The sequence below is a fragment of the Zootoca vivipara genome, chromosome 12, assembly GCF_963506605.1.
Source record: "Zootoca vivipara chromosome 12, rZooViv1.1, whole genome shotgun sequence".
NCBI lineage: Eukaryota > Metazoa > Chordata > Lepidosauria > Squamata > Lacertidae > Zootoca > Zootoca vivipara.
This window is the reverse complement of record NC_083287.1, coordinates 28862809-28887281: the sequence shown is the minus strand read 5'-3', so window position 1 is coordinate 28887281 and position 24473 is coordinate 28862809. Positions and strand designations below refer to the sequence as shown.

The following is a 24473-nucleotide window of genomic DNA, read 5'->3' as shown; positions in this document are numbered from 1 at the left end:
GTACAAAAGAATAGCAAGTAGAGCAAAATTTAAAAAGGGCAAGGATGCAATCTTTCAACAGGCTGAGCACAAGGGTGCAGGCTAAAATTTAAGGCTGTGGTTTTAAACCCTACTAATCAGATGTTCAATTGAACATTGTGTTACTGTATCTCCAATCAACTGTGGGTAAGATTGATGGGTAAGCATTACAGTAAAGAGGAAAATGGGGCATGTAAATATATAAATCTCCACATCAAGTTCATGGGGCATTCATTTGAACATGAATGCCTATTCAAACTGAGCATGTAAAATCTTATCCAGATAACTGAAATTCTGATCTCACAGGAACTCTGGGCTTTTTTCCCATTTATAATTGAGGGTTTCGCATATCCCCATTTGAAAATATATCTTCTGGAGAAGAAATAGCTAAGGAGTAAACCCTACACAAATCCAGAGGGGAGTCACTAAGACTGTTGGATGGTGAATTGTATGCCTCCTTTTGGCAACTCCTGAAGCCAAGCTGGTGCCAAATGTATTGCTCTGCTTTCCTTTGGACCACATCAGCGAGGCCAAGAGGAGGGTCTTCCCATCTGGGCAGCCCAGGGCCTCCATACTGTCTGCCCAGGTTTGCACCCTGGAGAGGTCATTTCGGTGCTGCAAACACACCAAAAGCAACACAGGCAACAGAATTTATGAGTTATCGGTCTCTGCAGCCACAGCAGGCGCTGTGATTCTCCAGCGGTTTGACTTCACCCCCAGAGGCACACCCCATTATCTCTCAAGACAGATGAATGCCACCAACAACAACAATTTCCTTGCTCAAATTAGTAATGAAAAACAAAACTCTACCTCATTCACAAAAGTTAACTGAATGTATACGCAAACACGCTATAAGGAAAAGGGAGTGCAAAATTGGAATAGACAATACTGAGAATTTTCTGCCCAGGTTTTGCACCTGCACTTTCAAGAATTCTAAGTGCAGCTTATTTTTCCATTTCCAATCATAGGTGCAAAACAAAGGCAGCGGGGGAGGGGCGTGATATGTATATATCAAAGTGCAACTTGTATGCTTTATTGCACAGTGGACATGATTGCTGGGTCCAACATTTCAACTCTCGCAGGGGCCTCTATTCATTCTGCGATAAAGGCATGAAGGACACTTTGATTTACGTAGTTCACCATCTCTCTACCTTGCTGTGCAGATTTGTCTAGGTCATGTTGAGTTTGGATGATGGCCTTCCAAAACAATTTCCTCTTTAAGATCTGTAATTTGTATATCCGTTTTTGTATATGCTACAATGGTTTATGGGTTTCAACTCTGTGCAGTTTAAACAGCATTTCACTGGCATTGTGCATCCTGGTCACTATCATTCTAATCTAAACCCCGAACACCAAATAAAATGTGCAACAAGAGCTATACTTTAAATCGAGTACAGGTTGAAGGGACAGCAACGCTGGTTTACCCACTAGCGTTCTCCCACAGGTACTCACCCCCACCCCCAATTTCCCCTTTATCCACTCCCATTGGCTGTGATGCATGCATGGGAGGTTGCCACCAAGCTTTAAAAGGGGAGAACTTTAAAGAGAGATACACGCAACCCCCCAATTTGCACAGGAGTTGCGTCTGTGGCCCCTGTGTGCACCAGCGGAGCCCACATAAGCCTGCGCTCACCCTGTTATGCCCCGCCCTGCCCCCATCCTGCCCTCTCCCAGGTCCAAAATGACCTGTATGTCGATGGAACACACTCAAAATGCTCGCTGCCTGTAGAGGATTAAGTTGAGGAAAAACAGGGTTACCTCAAGGCAACAGTCTTCCCATTCCTGTGAGTGCACATCACCAGCCTCGTCTGGTATCCAATCTGTATGTCCCAATATTTGTTCTCCTGTCTGTTCTGTCTGTTACGGTTCCTTTTCTTCTTCAGAAGCTCACGGGCTTCCGGGTCCCTTATCGCTTTTTCCTTGTCCTTTTCCTTTTCTTTGTTCTTCCCTCGTTTCCTCGCTTGCCTTACGTGACGTGTGTGGGGCACCGAACAGGAACTCCAGGGCCCCACATTCAGGCTGTACATGCTTTCCTCAGCGCTGCATGGAGACGAGTTGCAAACCTGGAACTCAGTCAGGTTAGCACAGGCAGAGCCTCCGTATTGGGGCGGGGCAACAATGTGGCGGACGCGATGCGTCAGCCCTTTGCCACATGTCTTAGAGCACTCTGACCAAGCCGAGAATTCGGACACGATGCAGTCCTGCCGGCAAGGGATGAGGCATCCCTGTTCTAGCTGAGGCTTCGGCTCAAAGTACTCGCATATAGTGTCCTCAGCAACAACACCGTTCGATTTCTGGACACAGGTGATGTGTCTCCTCTGAATCCCTTCTTCCCCTCGGACGCACTCTGCGGGTTTTTCAATGCTCCTTGAAAGAACTGGCTGGCATGGATTCCAGTCGCCCAGCTGCCAGTCGTATAGCTCCTTGTGCCTGTCACAAACCCGGAAGCAGTTCTGCTGGTTGTCTGGCCTCTCTGCCTGCCTGCAGTTCGTGACCAGTGTGGTCCATCCTTCCACGTGGGCGCACCAGACCGCTCGAGTTTGGATGCCTCCTGGGCCACATTCATCTCCCATGCACCTGCCCCATGGACCTGGGGAAACAAAGAGAGGAATGGAGATTGAAATATCTGGCATCTCAATTGCTGTTTCCTCATTAAGACGCAAGCAGGAAGATGACCAAGTTAAGGTTCAATATATGCCAGACTCTCGACATCATTAAAATTAATGAGGGATAGCTGTTGGCATCACTTCGCACACCATGCAGACTATGGAAAAGCACACAACAATAGTAGTCCTGCGCCACTTTTTTCTCATCTTTCCACAGATTGGGAATACATTTGGATTTTGTTTCATGCAGTGTAAATATCTGAACTCCTGTCATTCCTCTGAGAAAGGTCATGTTATCAAAATTTAAAGGATTAACATGGCCTTAGTGATTTCTGCTCTCATGTTACATGTGGAATTTTTCATACATTTCCTATTAAGTTCTCCCTCCTTTTGAGATCTACCCAGGGCTAGAAAATGGTATAAAGCATGATCTGAGAAGTGAACCATGTGATACACATATTTTGGTTGGGATAGGAGGCAACTTGTCATCAACGATGACCATAAGGCAATGCCCCATTGCTGATAACTCCCCATCCCAGAACCCCACTAACAGGAGTTGCATAAACAAACCTAATGTGGAAAATCACAAAACAAACATAATGCGGGGGAGAGGGGCTATGTAACTTTGCCGCAAATTGCCTAAATTAAACACACTGCAGAAATGCAAAATGCCATTGTTGGATAATGCATCAACAATTAGACTTATTGTTTTTTTAAGTAGGATACTTTCGCACCTCAACAAAAACAGTCACTGGCCCCTTTCTTCCTCCTTTCTGCCTTTGCTGGGGAAGAATCAAATGGTGGGCCAGCAAGCTTGCTTGAGAGAGGTTAATTCCAAATCAACTCTAGCATTGTTATACTGTGTTTTAGGACTCCCGACATAGACCAGATGAACAAAAGTTCAGGCAGCAGTTTCAAAGTTCTAAGAACAATTTTATTGTTTCTGTCAGACAGAGTCAATACGGTGAAGTGAGAATAAGCCTTCTCTACTTGTGCCAAATATCATGTGCATGCTCAGAGTATAAATAACAGCATCAGTTGCTTCTGACATGGTTCAGATCAGGGGTAGGCAACCTAAGGCCCGTGGGCTGGATGCGGCCCAATCGCCTTCTCAATCCGGCCCACAGACGGTCTGGGAATCTGTGTTTTTACATGAGTAGAATGTGTGCTTTTATTTAAAATGCATCTCTGGTTTATTTCTGGGGCATAGGAATTCATTCATTTTTTCCTCCAAAATATAGTCCGGCCCACCACATGGTCTGAGGGACAGTGGACGGCCCATGGCTGAAAAAGGTTGCTGACCCCTGGTTCATATCCTCCCTAGGTACCTCATAGCCAGCAGCAAGCGGCTGCTGCCCCTGCCTATGTGTTTAGCTTCAGGGTCGCTGAAGACAGGTAACTGAGTAGGCTTGCTCATCAGTCTGCAACCACTTAGGACTTGGGCACAGCAGAAATGGGAGCTTGAGTTGCTCTTTTTGTATTAGTTTTGCCCCACTTTGTAGATACTACATTACATCTCCATGGAGTCTTTAAGATACTGTCAAAAGAAAATAAATTTAGTTTCATAGCATCCAGAAAGGATGCAGAAGCTTTAGTGTTTCTTCCAGTTTTTCTGTCCCCTGTGAACTTAAGCATTTCATTAACGTCTGAAGCTTTAGAGACAGTTTGCAGCAGGGAGATGGTTGGAGCTTTTCCAAATGTTGTCATAGTTTTCTTTTTATCTCAATCTGGCCTTTTCAACTTGTGAAGGCAAAAGAGCAACCTCCAAATTATTTAGTCAAAAAAATAAATTACCATCAACAATCCTACAGAGAAATAGCACATGAGAAATTCTTCTTATTCATAATCTCACATCTGAATTAGCTATCATTAAAAGTTGAGGAGCATAAAGATGAGATAGCATTTACAACAATCCTGATACAGTTTTTCAATTGTGTGTAAATGTTTTCTTTAAACTTGTTATTTGGTGTTTACATTAATTGACATTAAAAAAAGATTCCCATATGCAGAAGCCAGAAGGACTGAAGGAAAGCTATACAACACAAGTGAAGCCTATATAATTTTTTTTAAAAAAATGGTCTTTCTGATGCCAAATATAGATAGGCATTTAAAGGATTATGTGCATATGGTTTTGGGGTAAGTTTTGTTTTTAACACCTGGGGGTGTGTGACATTGATGCATGGTAAAATTAAAAAGGAAGTTTAATCTCAAGCAAGATTTCAGCCCATTGGTTCCCCAAAGCCTTAAAATGGGCAGAGTCAGTAATATGGAGTCTAAAATATTGCATAAAGGTACCCCGACCATTAAGTCCAGTTGCAGACAACTCTGGGGTTGCGGCGCTAATCTCGCTTCACAGGCCGAGGGAGCCGATGTTTGTCCACAGACAGTTTTTCCGGGTAATGTGGCCAGCATGACTAAGCTGCTTCTGGCGAAACCAAAGCAGTGCATGGAAGTGCTGTTTACCTTCCCATCGGAGCAGTACCTATTTATCTACTTGCACTTTGACGTGTTTTCGAACTGCTAGGTTGGCAGGAGCTGGGACCAAACAATGGGAGCTCATCCCGTCACGGGGATTCGACAGGATGAGCTCCCGTTGTTCGGTCCCAGCTCCTGCCAACATAGCCTTAATTAGATGCGAGGGGGCAGGAGGGGCAGTGAGATGTAAACCCATGGCTGTAGTTGACTGCTTTAATTTATTCTGTTTTTAAAGGGGAGAGTCGGTATTAAGCAGAGTCAAAAACGTCATTATTGCTACAATTTCCTCCTTATATGCCTGCCAGTCGAAAGCATAGCTGTCAAGTTCTCCCCTTTTTAAAGGGAAATTCCCTTATGCTGAATAGGCTTCCTCGCGAGAAAAGGGAAAACTTGACAGCTTTGGTCGAAAGATTTCTCTTTGCACATCAAATAAAGTTAAATTGAGTCCAGAAAACTTATGCCGTACAGAATGTGCTGAGTCTTTAAGGCGACACAAGACGTTTCCATTGGTTTTGCTGCAAGTGACTTAAAACGGCTGGCTCTGGACACTTCTACAAGATGATCATTCTTAATTTGCCTAGCTTTTAAGGTGGTGTACTGAAGATATGGAAGAGGTGTGATTGCACATGCTTAAGTGTAAAAGGACAAAGCTGTGCTTCACTAAACCTCATGAAGGGAAAAGGAGAATTTGTGGTTGAGAATTTGGCTGAGAATGGAGGTGGGGATACACTGAAAAGGGAGAGATGGGAAAAGAGAAGGTCTCAAGGTGGGCAAGGGAGTGTTAGCATGTAGTGCAGAGGAATGGAAGCTTTTTCAGTCTGTGAGCCCCATTGTGGGTTACCTTCCAGCGGCTACTTATCAGTGGTAGTAAGTGGGGTCAAAGACAAAAGTGGTCAGAACAATGGATGTCACTCTCACACTTCCACAGTAGGCTGTATCCTATTTTCTACACATGTGAGCAAGAGGCATTACCAAGCACACATTCCAGCAGGAAAAAAGCACTCAAGGAGAGTGCAAAGAAGGACTGGGAGACAGCATGGCTCCTGGAAAATAACCCCTGGACGAGCACATTTGGCCACTGGCACTGAGGTTTCCCAACTATGCTGTAGTGGAATGGGCTGGAGGGGAATGAATGACTGGATATGAATGTATGGTCACAGTGGGGAAATGGGAGCTGGACAGCAATAAAGAAAGAGGTAGCAGGACAGAGGATGTGGGTCAGCAGGAGGGGAGTGAAAAGTACATGCAACCCACTGTTCTGTGTTACAAGTGGTCCATTGTCCTGAAGAGTTTATATTAGCAATGTAAGCTACTCCTTTGCCATGCCTTGAACTGGCTGTCCATCACTTCAGGGGGGCTTACAGAAGCATAGACGCGTCCCTCTTTACCCCCAAGTTTGTGTATTTGTAAGTACCAGCAACAATTATCAGACTCTGCAGTCTGATGGCCTAGTGAAACTTGGGGCAACGATTAATTAAACCAAATTAATCCATGGATCTCTAATTAATTAAATCAAAGAGAATGGTAGGAAGTTTTGTTTTGTTTTTGCTTTGGCGCTCAAGGGTAAGGGCATGACTTTGAGTTTACTGCTATCAGTTCAACGAAGCATTCAGGCAACAATTAAGTTTGCAACAACAACAAAACTAGGCAGTGAGGGGAAGAAAATGACCTGCAGAATGTGCCGGGCACATGTTCTCGTTGTAAAAATGCTAGAATTTGCTGTGGATCCTGAATTCGTAAAAAACAATCATCACACAGATTTTAAATGGGACTACTTGGATGAATAACGAAGCAGGATTTGCAAGGGCCTTGAAGTGTTTCCAAATAACATTTCGACTGACTGTTAGTCATTGAAGCAATGCCATCTCAGATCCTGCTTCTGGCTACGTGTAAAGGAGACAGTATTACTGTTACATATTCATAACATTAAGCCTAGTTGGGAAGTTTCTAGTAGAATTGTTTTAGATGAAAATGGCAGTATTCATTGGCAGAAATAATTTTCACCACCCAAAGACTTCATTGCTTGTGCTTGAAGTACGTTCTCAGGTTTGCATGGATTTCTATCTACACCGTCAACACGCTCCTAAAACTACCAGATAGAGCTTTCCAATGTTTCAGATAGCAGTCTTTCTCAAGCCTACCTAGATTTGTCAGGGATTAAACCTAGGATCTTCTGCATGTAACGCAGATGTTCTACCATCCATAAAGTTACAGTTCCCTTTCCCACCCCTTTGTTCAAAGCTAGGTTCGGTATTTCGGACTAGAAGGAAACCCATGATAGCCTACAATGAACTCCACTTACCCAGTCAGACTGTATTCTTATCCCCTCCTTCTCTTTGACCCTTGCCATACTTCACTGTGCTTCAGATAGGTCTGCAGTTTATGATAAGGTTCCAAAGCTATAGCAGCTGTGAATGGACCCATTTTTTCCAAGATGCACACAAATGTTCTGCTGTCTCTAGGGTGCCAGCCTACCTTGAAAAACTCTAGTTTAACCATCTGTTCTCAAGCCAGCATATCTGAAATACTATTGCAACAATCTTTCAAAGCTTGAACAATAATTGCAAGGACTTTTAACTCATTCGCGGAATGTGTGGGCTGGGGGTAGGAAGGCCGCATCATGGCGACTGTTCCTGAAACTGTGAACAAAATATGCACAAAGTTGCAGAGATGGACAAATCTGTCAATTTCATTGTCTCTTAGCTTCTAATTTTCCCAATCTTAAATTCAATTTGCCCAATTACCATATACATGTCCGTTTCTGAGAAACAAAGTTTACATGGAAATATACATGCATTTTCATTTAATATTTTTCCTAATATACACATTTGCATGTAATCTTGCCTAGCATATATGCATTTCTGCATTCACTTACTATGGTACATTCTTGCACATTATTTTAGTGTGTGTATCTGTGTGTGCACTTTTCACTAACAAAAGCATTTTGCACACATTATTTGGAGGGAGAACTGCATCACAAAATGTGGGAAAGTACAGATTTCAAAGGAAAGCTGTGTTCCGGCTTGTATATTGGTTTGGGGAGTGCAAATTTGGTAGTTTTGAGTTCAGATGAATTGCATGTGTACAGATTATTGATGTACAGCTGAGAATCCTGAAACTGGCAAAGTTCCTCCTCGTGCAAAGGATCTTTTTCAGAACTTAGGCTAAACACATGGAGGAGGGGATGGGGGAAAGAGAAAAGAGACTGTAATCCTACTGCCCACTCCTTCCAGTCATTCTACCCATTATTGTCACTCAATTGGGGCTATAGAAGGACACAAATTACAATCACGAGCTTCTTTAGTGAGATGCGCACTGAAGGACATGTCCCCAAACTGATTTAAAAAAACCAACCGCAGCTACTTTCATATTGCCGGAGAACAGATGTGCCATTTTCCCAGCCAAGCCTACACACCACATGCATTGCACGTTGTGATACAGGCAGCCTTTATTCTGCCACCAGCTCTTGCATTATATATATAAAAAGCATTCACTGGTCTTCAATAGCTGTGTGGGATGTGGACTGACACAGATTTTATAACACAATCTCCGAGTGCAGATTATTAATAGAATATGGCACTTTTAGTCTCTGTGCTGCAGAGAATTTGAAGCAAAACAACAACACTTCAACCCCACAGAATGCACTACAGAAGAAAAAGACACTGGGTAGTCAAACATTGTGCTCGCAGACTTTAAAACCTTGAGCATTACATCCTTGATAGCAATGCCAGCTGGCAGAGACAGATTCAGCACATGAAAACCCCCCGTGTGTTTTTGGCAGATTAAAGTTTGAATTAGGGTTTCCAAGGTTTAGCTAGATAGCCAGCAAAATAAATGTACGTTTTAAGCGCAAATACATTTCAGCAAGATTACCCTAGTTTATCTCTAAACAACCTCCCACAAATGACATGGCTGTTGCTGTACGTGTTTTGTTCCAAATTTATTTACATCGCAGGCGAGCATAGGGTGGCAGAGTTTTACCGAGGAATACCACCGGCATTTGGAGAGAAGGAGACAGAAATGCATAAAATCACCATGCAATGCAATGTTATCACAGCCAAACGCAAAGCAAGCTCTTCTACCTGCCACACTGCAAGTCTCTGTCTTATCACATCACCACACCTTGTATATACTGTGTGAGTCCAATTAAGCAGACCTCCTTTTTACAGACCAGGCCGCTCCTGGCCTACTCTAGATGAAGCATTACTGCTTTTGTGTGACAAGTCTTGAAGCAATCCCACATTCAAAAGAGACTGCAGCATATCGAACGGTTCTTGATGGCCTAAAACATGTCCACCCCTGCCTTCTCCCCCACCCCACAAACCAATCTATTCCTGCAAGTGCAAACGGTAAGCAAATAGAATTACATTATTGCGGCATGACACAGGACCCGAAGCAATGTAAATGAGAAAAAGTGCTTTCAAGTGTAGAACTGGAAAAGGTGATAAATGACAGCATAAATTTAGCCGTATCTTATAGCTCTGATGGCACTTTAGGCTTAAGCAAGGGCTTTAAACATGTCCATAAAACATGCTACAAACAGAGCACGTAAGAACCTGGAAGGTTTTTATAAAGTATTTTACTGTCCAATCTGATGAGTTGCTGAGCTGAGGCAGGAGCTTGTTAAGTGCTGGAGAGAGGAAACTCTTAACACAGCAGGGGGGGGGGGGAGAGAAGGAAACTTCAAGGGAAGAAGGGCCAGAGCAATGGAAAGTTGCAGAAGTATAAGAATGGAATTCTGCAGCTTTGAAAATGAAGCACATGCATTTATTTCCCTATGGTGACACTGCAGAGGCAGCCACAGCTAACTTCAAACATTTTCCTTTTTTTCCTCCTCCTCCTGGGAAAATGAACAATCTGCCACATTTGAATAAGAAAATTAGGGAAGGAAGAAGAGAACCAACAACAACATGGGACCCTATGGTGGCAATGGGACATAGTCGGAAGGTACATGATAACAACAACTTTGCTGAAGGCAAGCAGATTTGAGTCTGGTCAATGCCAGGAAGAGCCTGCAAGCATGCCCTCCAGAGTTCCATCAGAAAGGCAAAGCGGTGAGGACCATCAGCTTAGATGGCTTTACATCGGGATGCTGTTGGGATGCAGCAGAAGAAGGAGGATTCAAATGCTGCCGCGCCGCCTTAAATGTATGTAGACCCCGCCCTCAGGCCGGCCCTATTGGCCAGCCAGAGGATTGGCGCGGCAGCAGGGAGAGGCTGTAGCAGGGGGCCGATACACGCCCCCCTGCTTGCCGCAAGGAGCGGGTCCCGCCCGCAAAGTCTCCCCTCCCGGAAGAGGAGAGATCCTACCAGTCATGATGGCTGTGTATTACCTCCACAGTAAAAGAGAAGGCAACGTAATAGAGAGGGACCTGCCTCTGGGAGAACAAGAGAGTCCTGTTGGCCTCACGTCCCGCTTGTGAGCTTCCCTTGGGCATCTGGTTGGCCACTGCTGGAAAACAAAGATAAAACTTTGGCCTGATCTAGCAGGGATCTAGAGGAGGAAAGAGCAGGGGTGTGTATAGTTAGGAGCTGTAATAACTCACTCTGTGTGAACCTGCTGCCTTGAATGTGTGTGCAAATCATCTTCTGAAGTGAAGCTGCTATAGCTGCTTATGGGAATAACAGAGATCTAACCTTCTCTAGCTTATTGCACAATAAACGGTTCCTTGGAGAGCACTGCTTCAGACTGCTGGCTGAAGGCTGCATAACAGAATGCTTTCCTGCTACTATTAAATAATTCCTCTACACAGAGAAAACTAGCAAGTCAGGAACAAAGTGAGGCTAAAATCTTTCTCCCTGTCACCCAGTGTTATACATCTAGGGAACTTGTAATACAGAAAAGCATTCAAAAATGAAAGCTTCCATCTACTTAAGTGGTGCATTCCATGCAAGGTTTTCTATATGATGAGTTGATGGTGGGTGGTTGTTGCTGGGTTTATTTTTAAAAAGAGCCTCTTAAAACTGGATATTTTATCATTTCTATAGGCAACCTTCTGTTGGCATGGACAACCAAAGGAGTACGGTACACATTGAAATAGCACTGAGGGGCACGGAGAACATAACATAATAAATATTATTAAGTCTGATCTATTGGTTCCAAAAGAACAGTAACAGGGAAATGTGTTAGTTTTAAAACATCTTTGTGCTTTATATTTTACTATCCTGCCTGATTCTGAGGATAAGCAAACTAATGTGGAAGTGATAGTATTTTGCTGCACGGTGGGTCTGCGAGCTTGGTAGATGTATAAAGCTCTTTACATGCGAGGAGGAGATAAAAAGGATTTGGCAGATTATGAATTAACCTCAGATGTAGAATAACTCAAAAATATTACTTATGAAAAGCTTTTTATTTTAATCACAAGCAAAGACAATGCTGATGTATACTGTATGCAACTGATTTAAAGCTTAAAGCCCTGAAGTATTAATGTGGAGTAAAGCAGGGGGTGGTCCTTCCAGATGTGCCTGTACCAGATGGGCTACAATTCCCATTGGCCCCACCAAGCATGGCCAGTAATCAGGAATGATGGGAATTGTAGTCCAGCAATGTCCGGAGGTGACCATACGTTAGCCACCCCTGCCTTCCATTGCTTACTTACCTAGTAATTGAATTCCGTGCTTCTGAACAGACATACATAGAACTGGGCTGCATGCAATTCACAATCAGAAATAGGAAACCAACATTGGCACAAGTGCTATGTAGATATAACTGACATTTATAGAAGAAGAAGAAGAAGAAGAAGAAGAAGAAGAAGAAGAAGAAGAAGAAGAAGAAGAAGAAGAAGAAGAAGAAGAATAATAATTTTATTATTTATACTTTCCCTATCTGGCTGGGTTTCTCCAGCTACTCTGGGCAGCTTTCAGCAAATATAAAAACATAACAAAACATCAGACTTTAAAAACTTCCCAATACAGGGCTGCCTTCAGATGTCTTCTAAAAGTTGTGCAGTTCTTCATCTCCTTGACGACTGGTGGGAAGGTATTGCACAAGGAGGGTGCCACTGCTGAGAAGGCCCTGTGGCCTCCTGTCTTGCAGTGAGGGAACTGCTTCTCACACCAATCTTGAGTTCTCACACACTCACACAGTATCTCTGTGCCATGAGAAGCAGCTGAGCTACAGCAGTCTCAACATCTTGATAGTAATGATGTTTTAATGTAGAGAGAGCAGCATATAGGCACCGTCATACAGTTAGCTTGGTAAAAATGGCATTCCCTTGCTATTTAGCATTTGACCAACAAAGTGTGGTGTGTTGCTGAGCAATGTCCTACCTGCTGTTTTTACCAATTAATTTGTCACTAAAACACTACTCTGGATACATGGGATTTGGATATCATTCATTACTCTGGTGTTACCTAGGGATTTAATCAACAAGTAAGTGTTTGGCCCACCCCTTCTCTCCAGGGAAAGGGCAGAAAAACACAAAAGGGCACAATATTGTATCAGGATTCTTTAACAAGCACATTTGACTCGTGCCCAGGCAACCAGAGGGCTGGGATATGTGGTAGGATTAATGACTCAGCTACAGAAGCATGTCAGGGATTTGATAAGGGGGAACCACTGTCTCAAAAATCCACTCCAGTTTTTCCCCACAAGTCTATTTTGGTTCCTGTAATTCAAGCTCCCTTCAGACTACAAGGGACCATTCCTGCATTCCTACTTGCCAAGACTGTCTTAACCTCTGGTATGTTGGGTTTTGTGGTAGGCTGCTCCTAACCATAATAGACCAGAGAATGTCAGGTGATACTCTCACACTGACATATATAGATGCTTTCGGGTCAGGTACCCTTGCAATTTCTGTGAGATGAGCTGGCCTGACTGCTCCTGCCTGTGTTTTTGTTTTTTTGGTCAATGAGTGAAGTCAAGAACTGTGATGAATGAGTTGTTTGGATACCAGAGGAAATGAATCCCCAGGGTTCTAAAGAGCTAAAGTTTGCCCCTCCTTTTTAGTACACCTTTTCTGCTTCCATCTCATTTTCTAGTTCTTGGAATAGTCACACACTGTCCTTCCTGGTTTCCCCCCTAGCAATCAGGTTGCATCTTTCCTGTGGTGGGTTTGGCTGAGATCTGGTACTTCCTAGAAGTTCCTAGAAGTTCTCTTCTGCAAATACTACTGCATAATAAGTGTGGGTGGACATTAAAGAGTAGCGTACATACATACCCTGTCACCTAGCAAATGCAAAATGTGGAAGCTGTAAAGGGGCTTAGGCGTATGTTCTAAAGTGCTGGAGCTAAAGGCCAGGCACTCAAATGGCTCATTTAACTTACAATACAATGGTTTACGTGTCTACTCTTTGCATTTAATGGGGCTCACTCCCAGGTTAAGTGGGTACAGGATTGCAGCCTAGGCTTTGGTTTAGGATTGGAATTGGAGGAAAGCAGGATTCTTATACCTTTGACAGCTGTTTGACAAGCAGAAATTCAACAGGTTTAGGCTGCTCTAGTACAGAAACGCACATTGTCTATTAGACCATTTATTTACATGTGTGGCCACTGGTTTACTGCCGGGCCCTACACTCCACCTGCAAAAGAGGACATGCAAATTTGCATGACACAAAGCAAATGCAAACTTTATGCAAATCTGTGTCCTCTTTTGCAAGTGAGTCAGAAGGTCCAATCCACATAGAGTGTACTGGGCCAAGAAAATTCTTTCGGCACACCTGCTCTGGACAACCACCAACCCAGTCACATCAGTTGTTCCCTTCAAGGTACCGTATAATATATCCTTGCTGCTTCTGTCATACACTGAAATTACACAGACCCAGTGACGGCACTGATTTATAAAGAGAGGTGATCAATGTGACATGCACAATATGTTAAAGAATGCAGATCTTGTATTGTGGAAAAACAATTCATTGCAAGCAGAACACAGTTGCACTTGTTGAGAAAATCATATATTGTCTAGGGTGTAAAATAAAAACAAAACAAAAAAAACCACACAACTTCCAGCACTAAAAAGCCCTCCTAATTTATTCAGCAAATAACCCTAGACTGTAAAAACTAGCCAAGTGAGTCAGGAGGGGTGATAGAAATGTGTTTTCTTGAGAGTTGAGGTTGCCATAGAGATTACACCAATTATAGAAATTAACAGCGCTATTTCACTATAAGAAAAAAAGAAAAGAAATGAAATGAAATCAGTAATACAGTACAGGCTTTCCCTTCCACTGCAGAAACAGAAAGGGATATTGGGGCAATTAGGGTGCAATTAACAGCCTATTCAGCACTAATCCCCTTGCCACAAACAAAAGGAAGCAACAGAATGGAAGACATGAAAACAGGAACCTTTTAATCAAGACACAGGAACCCTGAAAAGCCTATATAGCACTTTGCCTGCTCATGCTTAACAAGCCTGGTGCTGCAGTTGTGGCTTACTGCAATAAAATCACTACAAATCAGGTGTGGGGGGGACCATGGCAGGGCACCACAGAAAACACTAGACCACCACAATCTGGCAACTTTGCCTAGACTGAGTTCTCAAAGGATGGTGATTTCAGAGATTGGGAGAGAAGCAGTTAGACCGAGCAACACCAGCAGAAGTTTAGATATTCAATGAATCTTAACATTCAGAGAGAATTGTATTTCGTATCCTCACTGGGAGATGGATTGTGAAACTGTAGTGTCCTAAGATTGAAAAAGAATAGGGGCGGAGGTTGTTGTAGAGGTCAAAGCATGTAGGATTAAAAATATGCTGGAAGATACGCTGCTTTTTTGTGCACAGAAAAAAATGTATTCTGGAGATACAAGAAAAAGCCATAAGGGCTGCAGGATTTTCTTCTGCGTGTTTTCTTCCTTTTTTGAAGTGTGGAAAAAGCCAGATCAAAGAATACACTGCAGTTTCTGGTCACTGAACAAGTCATGTGACAGAATGAAGCGCTGGCATTGGCACTGAAAATATCCATGAAGCACTTCATCAGTAGAGCAAGGGGCAATATGCAAAGCACATAAATAGTACAGAAGAATATATCTCACCTCGCAATATACTCTTATGGCACATGCCAACTATGTCCCAAAGCATGTTCTCCTTCATGGAGAGCACGTGTTGATGGCCATGTAGGTGATTGGGCTCATCTTCATTGTTGGGGATCAACACGTGCTCTCCATGAAGGAGAATATGCCAATTTTGATTGATAGCCTAGAGGCTATACATTCCCTGTGCGCAGCGTTGAGCTTCCTATTTTTGCTGCACGCATCAGATCACCCGCCCACCCTCCCTAATTTTAGGGCTTTTCGCATTTGACCTTGCTATGCCTGTCATGGAGTCATCTGCTTTTGGGGCAGGGGCCTGGTAGGAATTTTGTCCATTTGGCTGACTGGCTGGTGCCATTTGGTTTTTGCCTACTGCGTAGCAAATCGTCACAACTTGTAAGGTTGTGGTTAGGCATTGGTTAAAAAATTGGTTGGTGGAGGGGTATGGATTGGCTGTGCCTGCCCCTCCAATGCTGCTGCTGCAAGGCTATTCCGTTAAAGGAATCCAGGGACTTGTCATGCTCTTGTCCAAACCCATGTCAAGGGGCTAGGGCCGTGCAAGAGCCCCTGGGAGCATTTGGGGAGAGGTGAGGGCCTGGCACACAGCTCTATTCTCTCCCCAAAATGTTTTCCCTTACTGACTTTCACAGGCTTGCGAATGTCAGTTCTGTCCCTGGGCGGGGACAGTTAGTCGCAACCAATGCCTAAGCAACCAGGCACATTTCGTATTTAATCACGTTGTGTCCAAAATTATGCCAAAAACCTTAAACAAAAAATCTGTAGGAAATGTGTTTTATTTGAGGGTGGCTTGGGGACCTCAACACGCAAATACTAAATTTAAGCCAATAAATTTTCAGTTTAGAAATCCAGGTTTTTCCTTCTTCTGTGAGTCCACAGGCTCTGGGAGTGTTAAGGATGCTCTCACAAGATTTCACAGGACAAGCCAACTTCCTTAGATATCTCACAAGAGTACCCCCACCTTCCCATGTATAATACAAATTGTGCAAGTTAAATGGTCGTAAAATGAGGGCAATACTGTATTTCACTTTGTATGCATGGGAGGGGGGGGGATAATGCAGCGATTCTAAGAGCCTTGTGTAAGTTTGGCTTTATTCTAATCCACAAATAACTAGATAAGGAATTAGTTCGATAGCATTTGAGAGCACATTGCTTTTCTCTTCTGATGAGCCGAGATGATAGTAATATTCATAATCAGACTCAGCAAGAACAAGGGTCGCTTTGACTAACCTTTGAAAGCAAGCGTGAAAATTCTTTTCAATCCATTGTAAGAATATTACATAGGAGATTAATTTGTTCACTTCACAATCTATAAGGAATATTAACACAGCCAGGAGCACTCTGCCCTGACATACAAGTTTTGTATATGTTGGCACTATTTTATGCACTGGAGCATTCCCAAAACTGCTTCCCCTACTTGCAGTTTGAAATGTTACAGACCAGCAACCTATGCAATGCAAGGAGCCTTAAGCCTGGTCTAAACAATCTGAAAAAACACACCATAAAAATGGGCCCTGCAATTTATGGGGATGGAGTTTCTCATGACTGAATGCTCCCCATACTGAAATTCTACACAGAGAGAAGCAGATACCAATGAGAAAGAATGCAGTCTAGACATTTTCCTAACAAAATGCTAATTATGTTCAGTGACTCTGGACTCAGCTATACAACTGCAAACAAAACATTGTAAGTGTGTTTTAAGTGCAATACACAATCTGACACTGGATGGAGATGGTGAGCCTTATGGAAAATTCAATGTATTTTTTAAAATGCTTTTTTAAAAAGCACTTTCAGAGCGGTTTTTATATGCGTCTAGATTTCACCTCTCTGTAAGAAACTATTCAAAGAAACATGGGAGTGGTAAACAACTACCGTATGTTATACTCAGAGTAGACCCAGTGAAATTAATGCACCTAAATTAGCCACATTCATTATTTTAAATGGATCTACTCTGAGCAGGATTGGATACAACCAATGACATGCTCCACTTGACAAGATGGGCCAGGTCTTTTATTTTTGGTTCTGTAGAGGAGATTCTTCAGCAATGTTCCATTTTTTGATATCTCAAGCATTATTTTCTTATTTTCAGTTTCCTTACGTGGACTCTAATTGAAACTGACATCTCCTAATCTAGTAACATCATCATCAAACTACCTTCAAAACAGAAATGCAGTTATCTGTCCCTCATCCACTACGTATCTTTATAGAGAAATGTAAAAGCCAGTTGCCAAATGTTGTCCCAGCATTCTATCACACCCAGGAGTGGCCAAGGAAGACCGCTTGTTGTCTAAACCTGGGAAATCATGGGTGTGAAGTTTGGGACTGTGTGCCAGCATACAGTTATTTCCTGCTCCTTTAAATGGGCAAATTATGGTGGAACAGAAGCACACATTTGCAGAAAGCAATGTTGTCCATTCAGGTTCATTGTTGCGTCACAACATGCCTACTGGTGTGAATGGAATTTAGTGCAACATACTGGTATATTGATCAGAGAGCCACTGTTCCATAAGACATCAGGGATTGTAGTGTGAAAGGAACATTAGAAAACAGGATAGAAGCACTAGCGATATAACCCGGAAAGCTAACATAATATTCCCCATATCTGAATGTACCCCAGGACTGTTTAAAGTGGTGTAATACTGCTCTGAATTTAGCAGATGAGGTTGCTAAATCCATTCAGCACGGTTATGCATTCTTAATTCCAAAGTGAGAAATATCTGCTAGAGAAGATATATAGCCATTCAATAGGGAACGTAATCATTGATTGCCATTGACACAGCAGGAAAATGCATACGGCATGGTGCTGTGATTAATAAGCCCTGTCCACACTCAATTAGGATCAAGAGGTGAATGTGACAAATGTGAAACCAAGTCGAACTGCTCTTATTGGCTAAAGCAGCTTCCCATACAGTGCAGCACAATGGATACTTTATGGGCACTAATTTATCAATTTTGATGGGATACAGATGGTTGGGTTTTTTTTAACTCCACAGAAAAACTGAATCAAGGGAAAACAAATCCAACAGTGTCATTTTGACAACTGTACCCTTTCGTCGGAGGGAAGAACTCAAGCAGCCAGCTACAAAATGAGAGTAGACCCCTTTGCTTGCCAGTCTCTTACCGCAGGGCAAAAGGTAGCATTTTGCTAACAAAAGAGAAAACAAGAAGGCTGCTCCTTTAATAAAGGAAGGCAAAAGCTAGTGTGATGGTCGTTTAGAGGACGTTTCTTTGGCTACTTCTCAAGGTATTAGAAATGTCACTCTGTGTTTCAGTTCTCCTTCAGGCAAGAAGGTTAACTCATTACCAGGAAAAACCACAAGAGGTCAAGTCCTCCAAAATCAATAATGAATTGGGTTAAAGATAAGTTTCAGGAGAAACAAGTTCAATTAAAACAGTCCTCAACATGGATAATGAGTTCAGAGGTAAGGATAGCCTGGGACAAAGAAACACAGGACCTCTTGCCAAAGAGATGAACTGAAGATCCCAATCAGCTTGAATAGTAGTGAAAAACCTTAATCTAAACAAAATGCACCTACAAAAAAAGAATGAAAAAGAAAGGTCACCTTGCTGCAGAAGTGTTCTTTGGTAGGAAGGAGCAAAAGCCACGGATATATTCCCAGACATTTAAAAATAAACCTGGGAACAGTCTGATATCAGCAAGGAGGAAACGTGTAATAATAATAAGGTTACACTTGTTCCTCAATAGGTGCAATGACATTTATATTTAGAGAAGGGACATAGCAGCAGGGATATTGCTCAGAAGCTAGTCTGTTAGAGGAGTTCAGCTTTTGACTGAGAGACAGGGTCAGTTCCGGGTCAGCAACAAGAAGCCCCTAGGCTGAATTTGCACCTGAGGGATGCAGATAGACCCCGCCACTGCCAATACAGATGCAGAAGGGGCGTTGAAGAAGTAAGGTATTTGTACCAGGTAGTGCTCAAACATAGTGAGAGTCAGCAACTAGAAGTCAGGAGCTAAGGAGCTGGGCACAGTGATTACTGCTGGTGACTAGGAAAGGTCCGACCTGATTCTGAAGCCTTCAGAGTCCTTCTGAATCAGCAGGAAGCCAATGAGCAGTGTAACTCCAAAACCTATGCACCCTTTAGTTGAGTGCCCTGGGGTTCAACACAAAAGACAACAATTGCTGTGGTTTCAGAGATTTCACCACAGGAGCTCCTTACGGCAAGAAAAAGCTTCTTGGCAGATCATTTGGGGTAGGGGAGGTGCTGCTGCTCCACAACTCCTTGCTCAATTAATTCTCAGCGTGTCTCTTTAGAAAATCTAGCCACTATCCAGGTAAATAAAACAACACGTCCATGGACCACAATGATTTGCAGCTAAATTGTTCAGAAAGCAAGGAACTGCCCTAGTGAAAATGACCAGAAAATGACCAGAACTCTTCTAAGAATCTCACAGAATCTTTTTCCCGGCTGGTGGAGCAAAGAGGAAGTGAATGATAGAGAAACCAGAGCAATAAGAGACTGGCTAAGGTAAATGGGTGGGAGGTAGAAGAGCAGGAGAAAGCTGCTGAGGAGGGATGGATGAGAGGAGGAAGGAGGAGGAAAAGTAAGGGGGGGGAAAATGTGGGAGAAGAGGCTCTGCTTTCCTTGTTCTTGAGCCACCCACTACTTGTGAAATTCCACAAACACAGCTTGCACTAAATTAAAGTACAGCAGCTTGACTCTGGCATACTTAAGGAATTCCTCTTCCCATCAAGGCCACCCATTCTGTAGAGCATTAGGATTTGTGAGATGACAGCGACAGAGAGAAACAATAGCTTCTCCATTTTGGAGTCTACTTCCGTATGTGACCCACCACAGCCCATTTCTGAAAGTACCATATCTCATAAATGCTGGTAGGTTTTTTGTTGTTTTCCCCCCTTTCAGTTGATATGTACCATAAGAGCTGAGCTCTGACAATGTACTGCTTCGCAGATTTACGGGCCCTGCAGTTTAGCATATGTTGTATTTTATTGCATTTAATTGTAATTAGCATTTCAATGTGAGCTGCCTAGGTGGTGGCGGCGGCTTTTTAAAACAACAACAACAACAACCGGAGAAGAGGATTTTAGGAAATAAATCAATAACGTATACTCCACAAGTTCATTTTATACCCCCCCCCCCCCGCTGTTTCGCTGTTGTTTTTGTTGATGTTGTTGTTTCGGAGGGCAGGGACTAAATAATAAATCTCAGAATTCACCCTTCCAAGTCTACTTTTAAAAGCTTGTGCCAACGCAGAAATAAAACTGACTTAATGCCAGCTGCCAGATTTTTCGAGTGCTTTGCGAGATGCTGCTGCTCTCAGCAACGGAAAAAAATGTTTCAAAATATTAGCAAATTCTCCATACCAGTTATCTGTTAAGAAAACAATTGTGTGTCACATCAAAGCTGCATTTGGATCTTAGATTCAAAAACAGTCAAATCAAAGGATAAACAGACTGGCATCTGAGTCACAGGACACATGTATATAAGCAAGTATAATGCACCTGTATGTGTTCAGCTTGGCATGTTAGAAAGACTTCTGAGCAGTATATCATTCTGAATCTGTGTCTAATCAAGCACTGGGCTGCAAGGTTTTCTTCTTTGTCTTTCAATATACCATGCTTATTCATGGGATATGGCAGCTTTATGTTGCTATCAAGATTAAGTATTTTTTAGCTTAGATTCCAAGAAGTAGAATGGTGGTACAGACTGGTCTTCCTCCAAAAGAGAGCAATAGAAACAGTTCAAAATACCATATTTTTCCATCTATAAGATGCCCCCATGTATAAGACGCCACCTATTTGGGGGGACTCCAATTTAAGAAAAAATTGTGTATTTTACTATCCGTGTATAAGACACCCCCAAAATGTTGACATTATTTTTTAAGGGGAAAAACCTAGTCTTATACACAGAAAAATATGGTAGCTTTCTCTCTCCTGTATTGGGTTCATAAGCAAAGTTCTCTCACAATAAATCATTATCAATGATAAAGAGTGTTTTAACTAAACTAAAAACGTGGTCTCTGGATATGATAGATAGCACTGGATGCATCTATTCTTCCTAGCATAAAACATCAACCAAAGAGATTGCCTTAGTGAAAGCAGAATCATTTACGCAAATTAGTGTTCGATTTCAAAACAGATGAGAGTGTTACTTGCCTTTCATTTTCACCGTAATGAAAGGGGCAATATAACTAGACCTTATGGGAGGACAGCCCGGGCAATGATTCCATTATTCCCCTGATGGCCTTTAAGACCTTGGGTTTCAGTTGCCAACCCAGCTGCACTAAAAGACTCTTTTATTGGGAATGATGTCAGAAAATGTACATAATTTCTCTGGTGAAAAAACAAAGCAAAACACTAGGCATTTGATATTTTTTGAATGGTTTGCTGCAGGCTCCCTCCAAGACCAGCTACACCTCTACAATTAGATGCCACTTCCAAATATAGAAACTCATGCAAAGTTCAGGCTTATGCAAAAAAATAAAATAAATACAAATACAAATGGATCTGAAAAGAAAGTTGGCAGCTCCATTAGGGAATGAATTAAATAAAGCAAAGAAGAGCCTTTACATATATTGTGTCTGCCAGGAAATGAACATTCTTTTCCTCTTTATTGCTTTTCTTCCTATCCCATTTTCCTTTTGAAGTGTCTCTTCTCATTATGTTTCCTGATTGCAACCTCTTATTACTGTAGTTCTATTTATGGCTTATAAATAAAGGAATGCTTCCAGTGAAGCACTTTTGAAGGATATTGACCCAAGTAAGGAGCTTGAATGACTCATATTCCTCAGACATGCTCCCCCAGACAGGGCATGGGCAGAGATTGGTGTGATTTGTAGAATGGAGGGAATTTAGATATAAGCAACAACAACAAAAAGCCAATGCAATATCTAAAGCTGGAGTCCTGCTCTCTCCACAAAAAGAAGAGCTTGACCGCAACAATTGCATGCATTTAAGTACAGTAAGTCCTACTGGAACCAACAGGGCTTTGGCACCTCACATTGTGCCATGGCTCATAAACGTATCTTTATCATTCCAAGCACAAAGAGAAATAAAATATGTGGCATGTGAAAATAATTGTATCATTCAGTTGCCACATAACCAAACAGCACACAGTAAGGACTAATTACATGTTACTTACAAATGGGTGTAACAAGAACCCTAACCCTACTTATTTAAGGATTAAAGCATGTACAGGAAAGGGAAATTTAGAATGGAGAAGCAACTGGGCAGAGCGCATGCTTAATCCTTTCCCATCCATCATTCCATTCCATTGCAAATCCTTCCCAATGGCATTCTTCCCAACAAGGGATAGAGCAGCACTCAGCAGTTTTGGCCAGGTGTGTAAACAAGAGTCCAAATGTTGTTTGATGGAACCAGCAGAAGAGCCCAGTGTAAAATATGTCTATTTGCCCATGGTGCACAGCAGGCCTGGGGATCCCACAGCCATATGTTTTTGGACTCCCAATTCCCATCCGACCCAGCATAGTCAACAGTCAGGGATGATGGGAGTGTAGTCCAATAAGATCTGGAGGGCCACAAGTTCTCCATACAACAAACAAAGAAAAAATAGGTGAAGAAATGACGGCCTAACTACAACAAAAGCTAGCCAAACTTTCCCCCATCTCATTTGTAGTAAAGATCAAGTCAAGGTTTGGCATGATTTCAAATAATTCATGGACATCCTGGGAATCATATAAAGTCTTCTAGTCCAACCCCTGCCAACATAGAAAATCTGCTGCTACAGCAGGGGACCCCAAACTAAGGCCCGGGGGCCGGATGCGGCCCAATCGCTTTCTAAATCTGGCCCGCAGACGGTCCGGGAATCAGCATGTTTTTACATGAGTAGAATGTGTCTTTTTATTTAAAATGCATCTCTGGGTTATTTGTGGGGCACAGGAATTCATTCATATTTTTCTTCAAAATATAGTCCGCCCCCCACAAGGTCTGAGGGACAGTGGACCGGCCCCCTACTGAAAAAGTTTGCTGACCCCTGTGCGACAGCATCCCTGATTAGTGACAATCCAAGAGTGTTACATTGAAAGAGTTACACTGAATCTGCTGGTATCTCTCTCTTGTTGGTGTGGTTTTGGCTACATTATCAAAGGCACTTGGAACAAGTATTTGTAAACAGATGGGCCGATAGAACCCCCATGTTCAGAGGCAGTGGGTCACAAAACACCAGTTTCTGGGAAATAAAAATAGGAGAGGACTATTGCTTTCAAGATGGATTACCCAGAACATCTTTCTAGAAGAACCTTCAGCATGTGCTTCCAGGAAGCAGTGATGAACACAGAGTATCATTAAGTACAGTCAGCATATGGATAGGAAGTAAGAGTTATTTTAATTGTTTATCTATTTTATTACACATACAGATACTGTTGCAATCTGCTTTGTTATTGTTATTTTTTATGACATAGTAGTATCTTTTTATTTATTTATTTTATAAATAAAACAAGGCTAAGAAGAGAGAACAGGAGACCAAATATTGGCAAATGGTTGACTGGCCAGACAGAAGAGGCAGGAAGCCTGAAGCCCTAAAGTCAGAGCGACCCCTAAATCCTCTGAGCTCTCCCCATGCATGTGAGCTGGACTTCTACAATGAAGGAGCCTGCTCTACTGGCTCCTGGTGGGATTTAGAATCCAGCATGATCAGGGTTCTAAATTGTGCAGGAAGCCAACACGAGAAGAATAAATTCCCCATTGGGCGAGTTCATACCGAACACAAAGAGAATTGACTGGGTGAGCCACTGGGAACAGGACAGAGGGGAGCAAGGGCACCCTTGCTCTCCCCTTAGCACAGCTGGAAACAAGGAATGGGGGAATAACCAAGTAGTGCTCATGTCTACTTTTAATTTTCTCTTCTCTAGGCTAAACATACTCACAACTATTTCAACTGTTCTTCAAAAAATTTGGTTTCCAAATAGCTGATGGGAGTTGTGGTCCAAAACCTCTGAAGAGCACCACATTACGTTCCCAGTACGTTTCCGAGCACAATTCAAAGTGTTGGTGTTGACCTTTAAAGCCCTAAACGGCCTCAGTCCAGTATACCTGAAGGAGCGTCTCCTCCCCCATCGTTCTGCCCAGACACTGAGGTCCAGCGCCGAGGGCCTTCTGGCGGTTCCCTCGCTACGAGAAGCCAAGTTACAGGGAACCAGGCAGAGGGCCTTCTCGGTAGTGGCGCCCACCCTGTGGAATGCCCTCCCACCAGAGGTCAAAGAGAATAACAATTACCAGACCTTTAGAAGGCATCTTAAGGCAGCCCTGTTTAGGGAAGCTTTTAATGTTTGATGGATTTCTGTATTTTAATATTTTGTTGGAAGCCGCCCAGAGTGGCTGGGGGAACCCAGCCAGATGGGCGGGGTATAAATAATAAATTATATTATTATTATTATTATTATTATTATTGGCT

The 24473-nt window shown here is 42.7% G+C and overlaps 1 protein-coding gene across 2 annotated transcripts in view; it reads right to left on the bottom strand.

Annotated features, from left to right (window-relative positions):
• Window positions 1-24473, bottom strand: part of THSD7A (thrombospondin type 1 domain containing 7A) — a 277260-nt gene that overhangs the window by 126858 nt on the left and 125929 nt on the right. For both annotated transcript variants that reach the window (XM_035129456.2, XM_060280749.1), the window contains exon 3: window positions 1777-2608. In XM_035129456.2, coding sequence (XP_034985347.2) covers window positions 1777-2608 — 832 coding nt within the window. The remainder of the gene's footprint in view (window positions 1-1776; window positions 2609-24473) is intronic.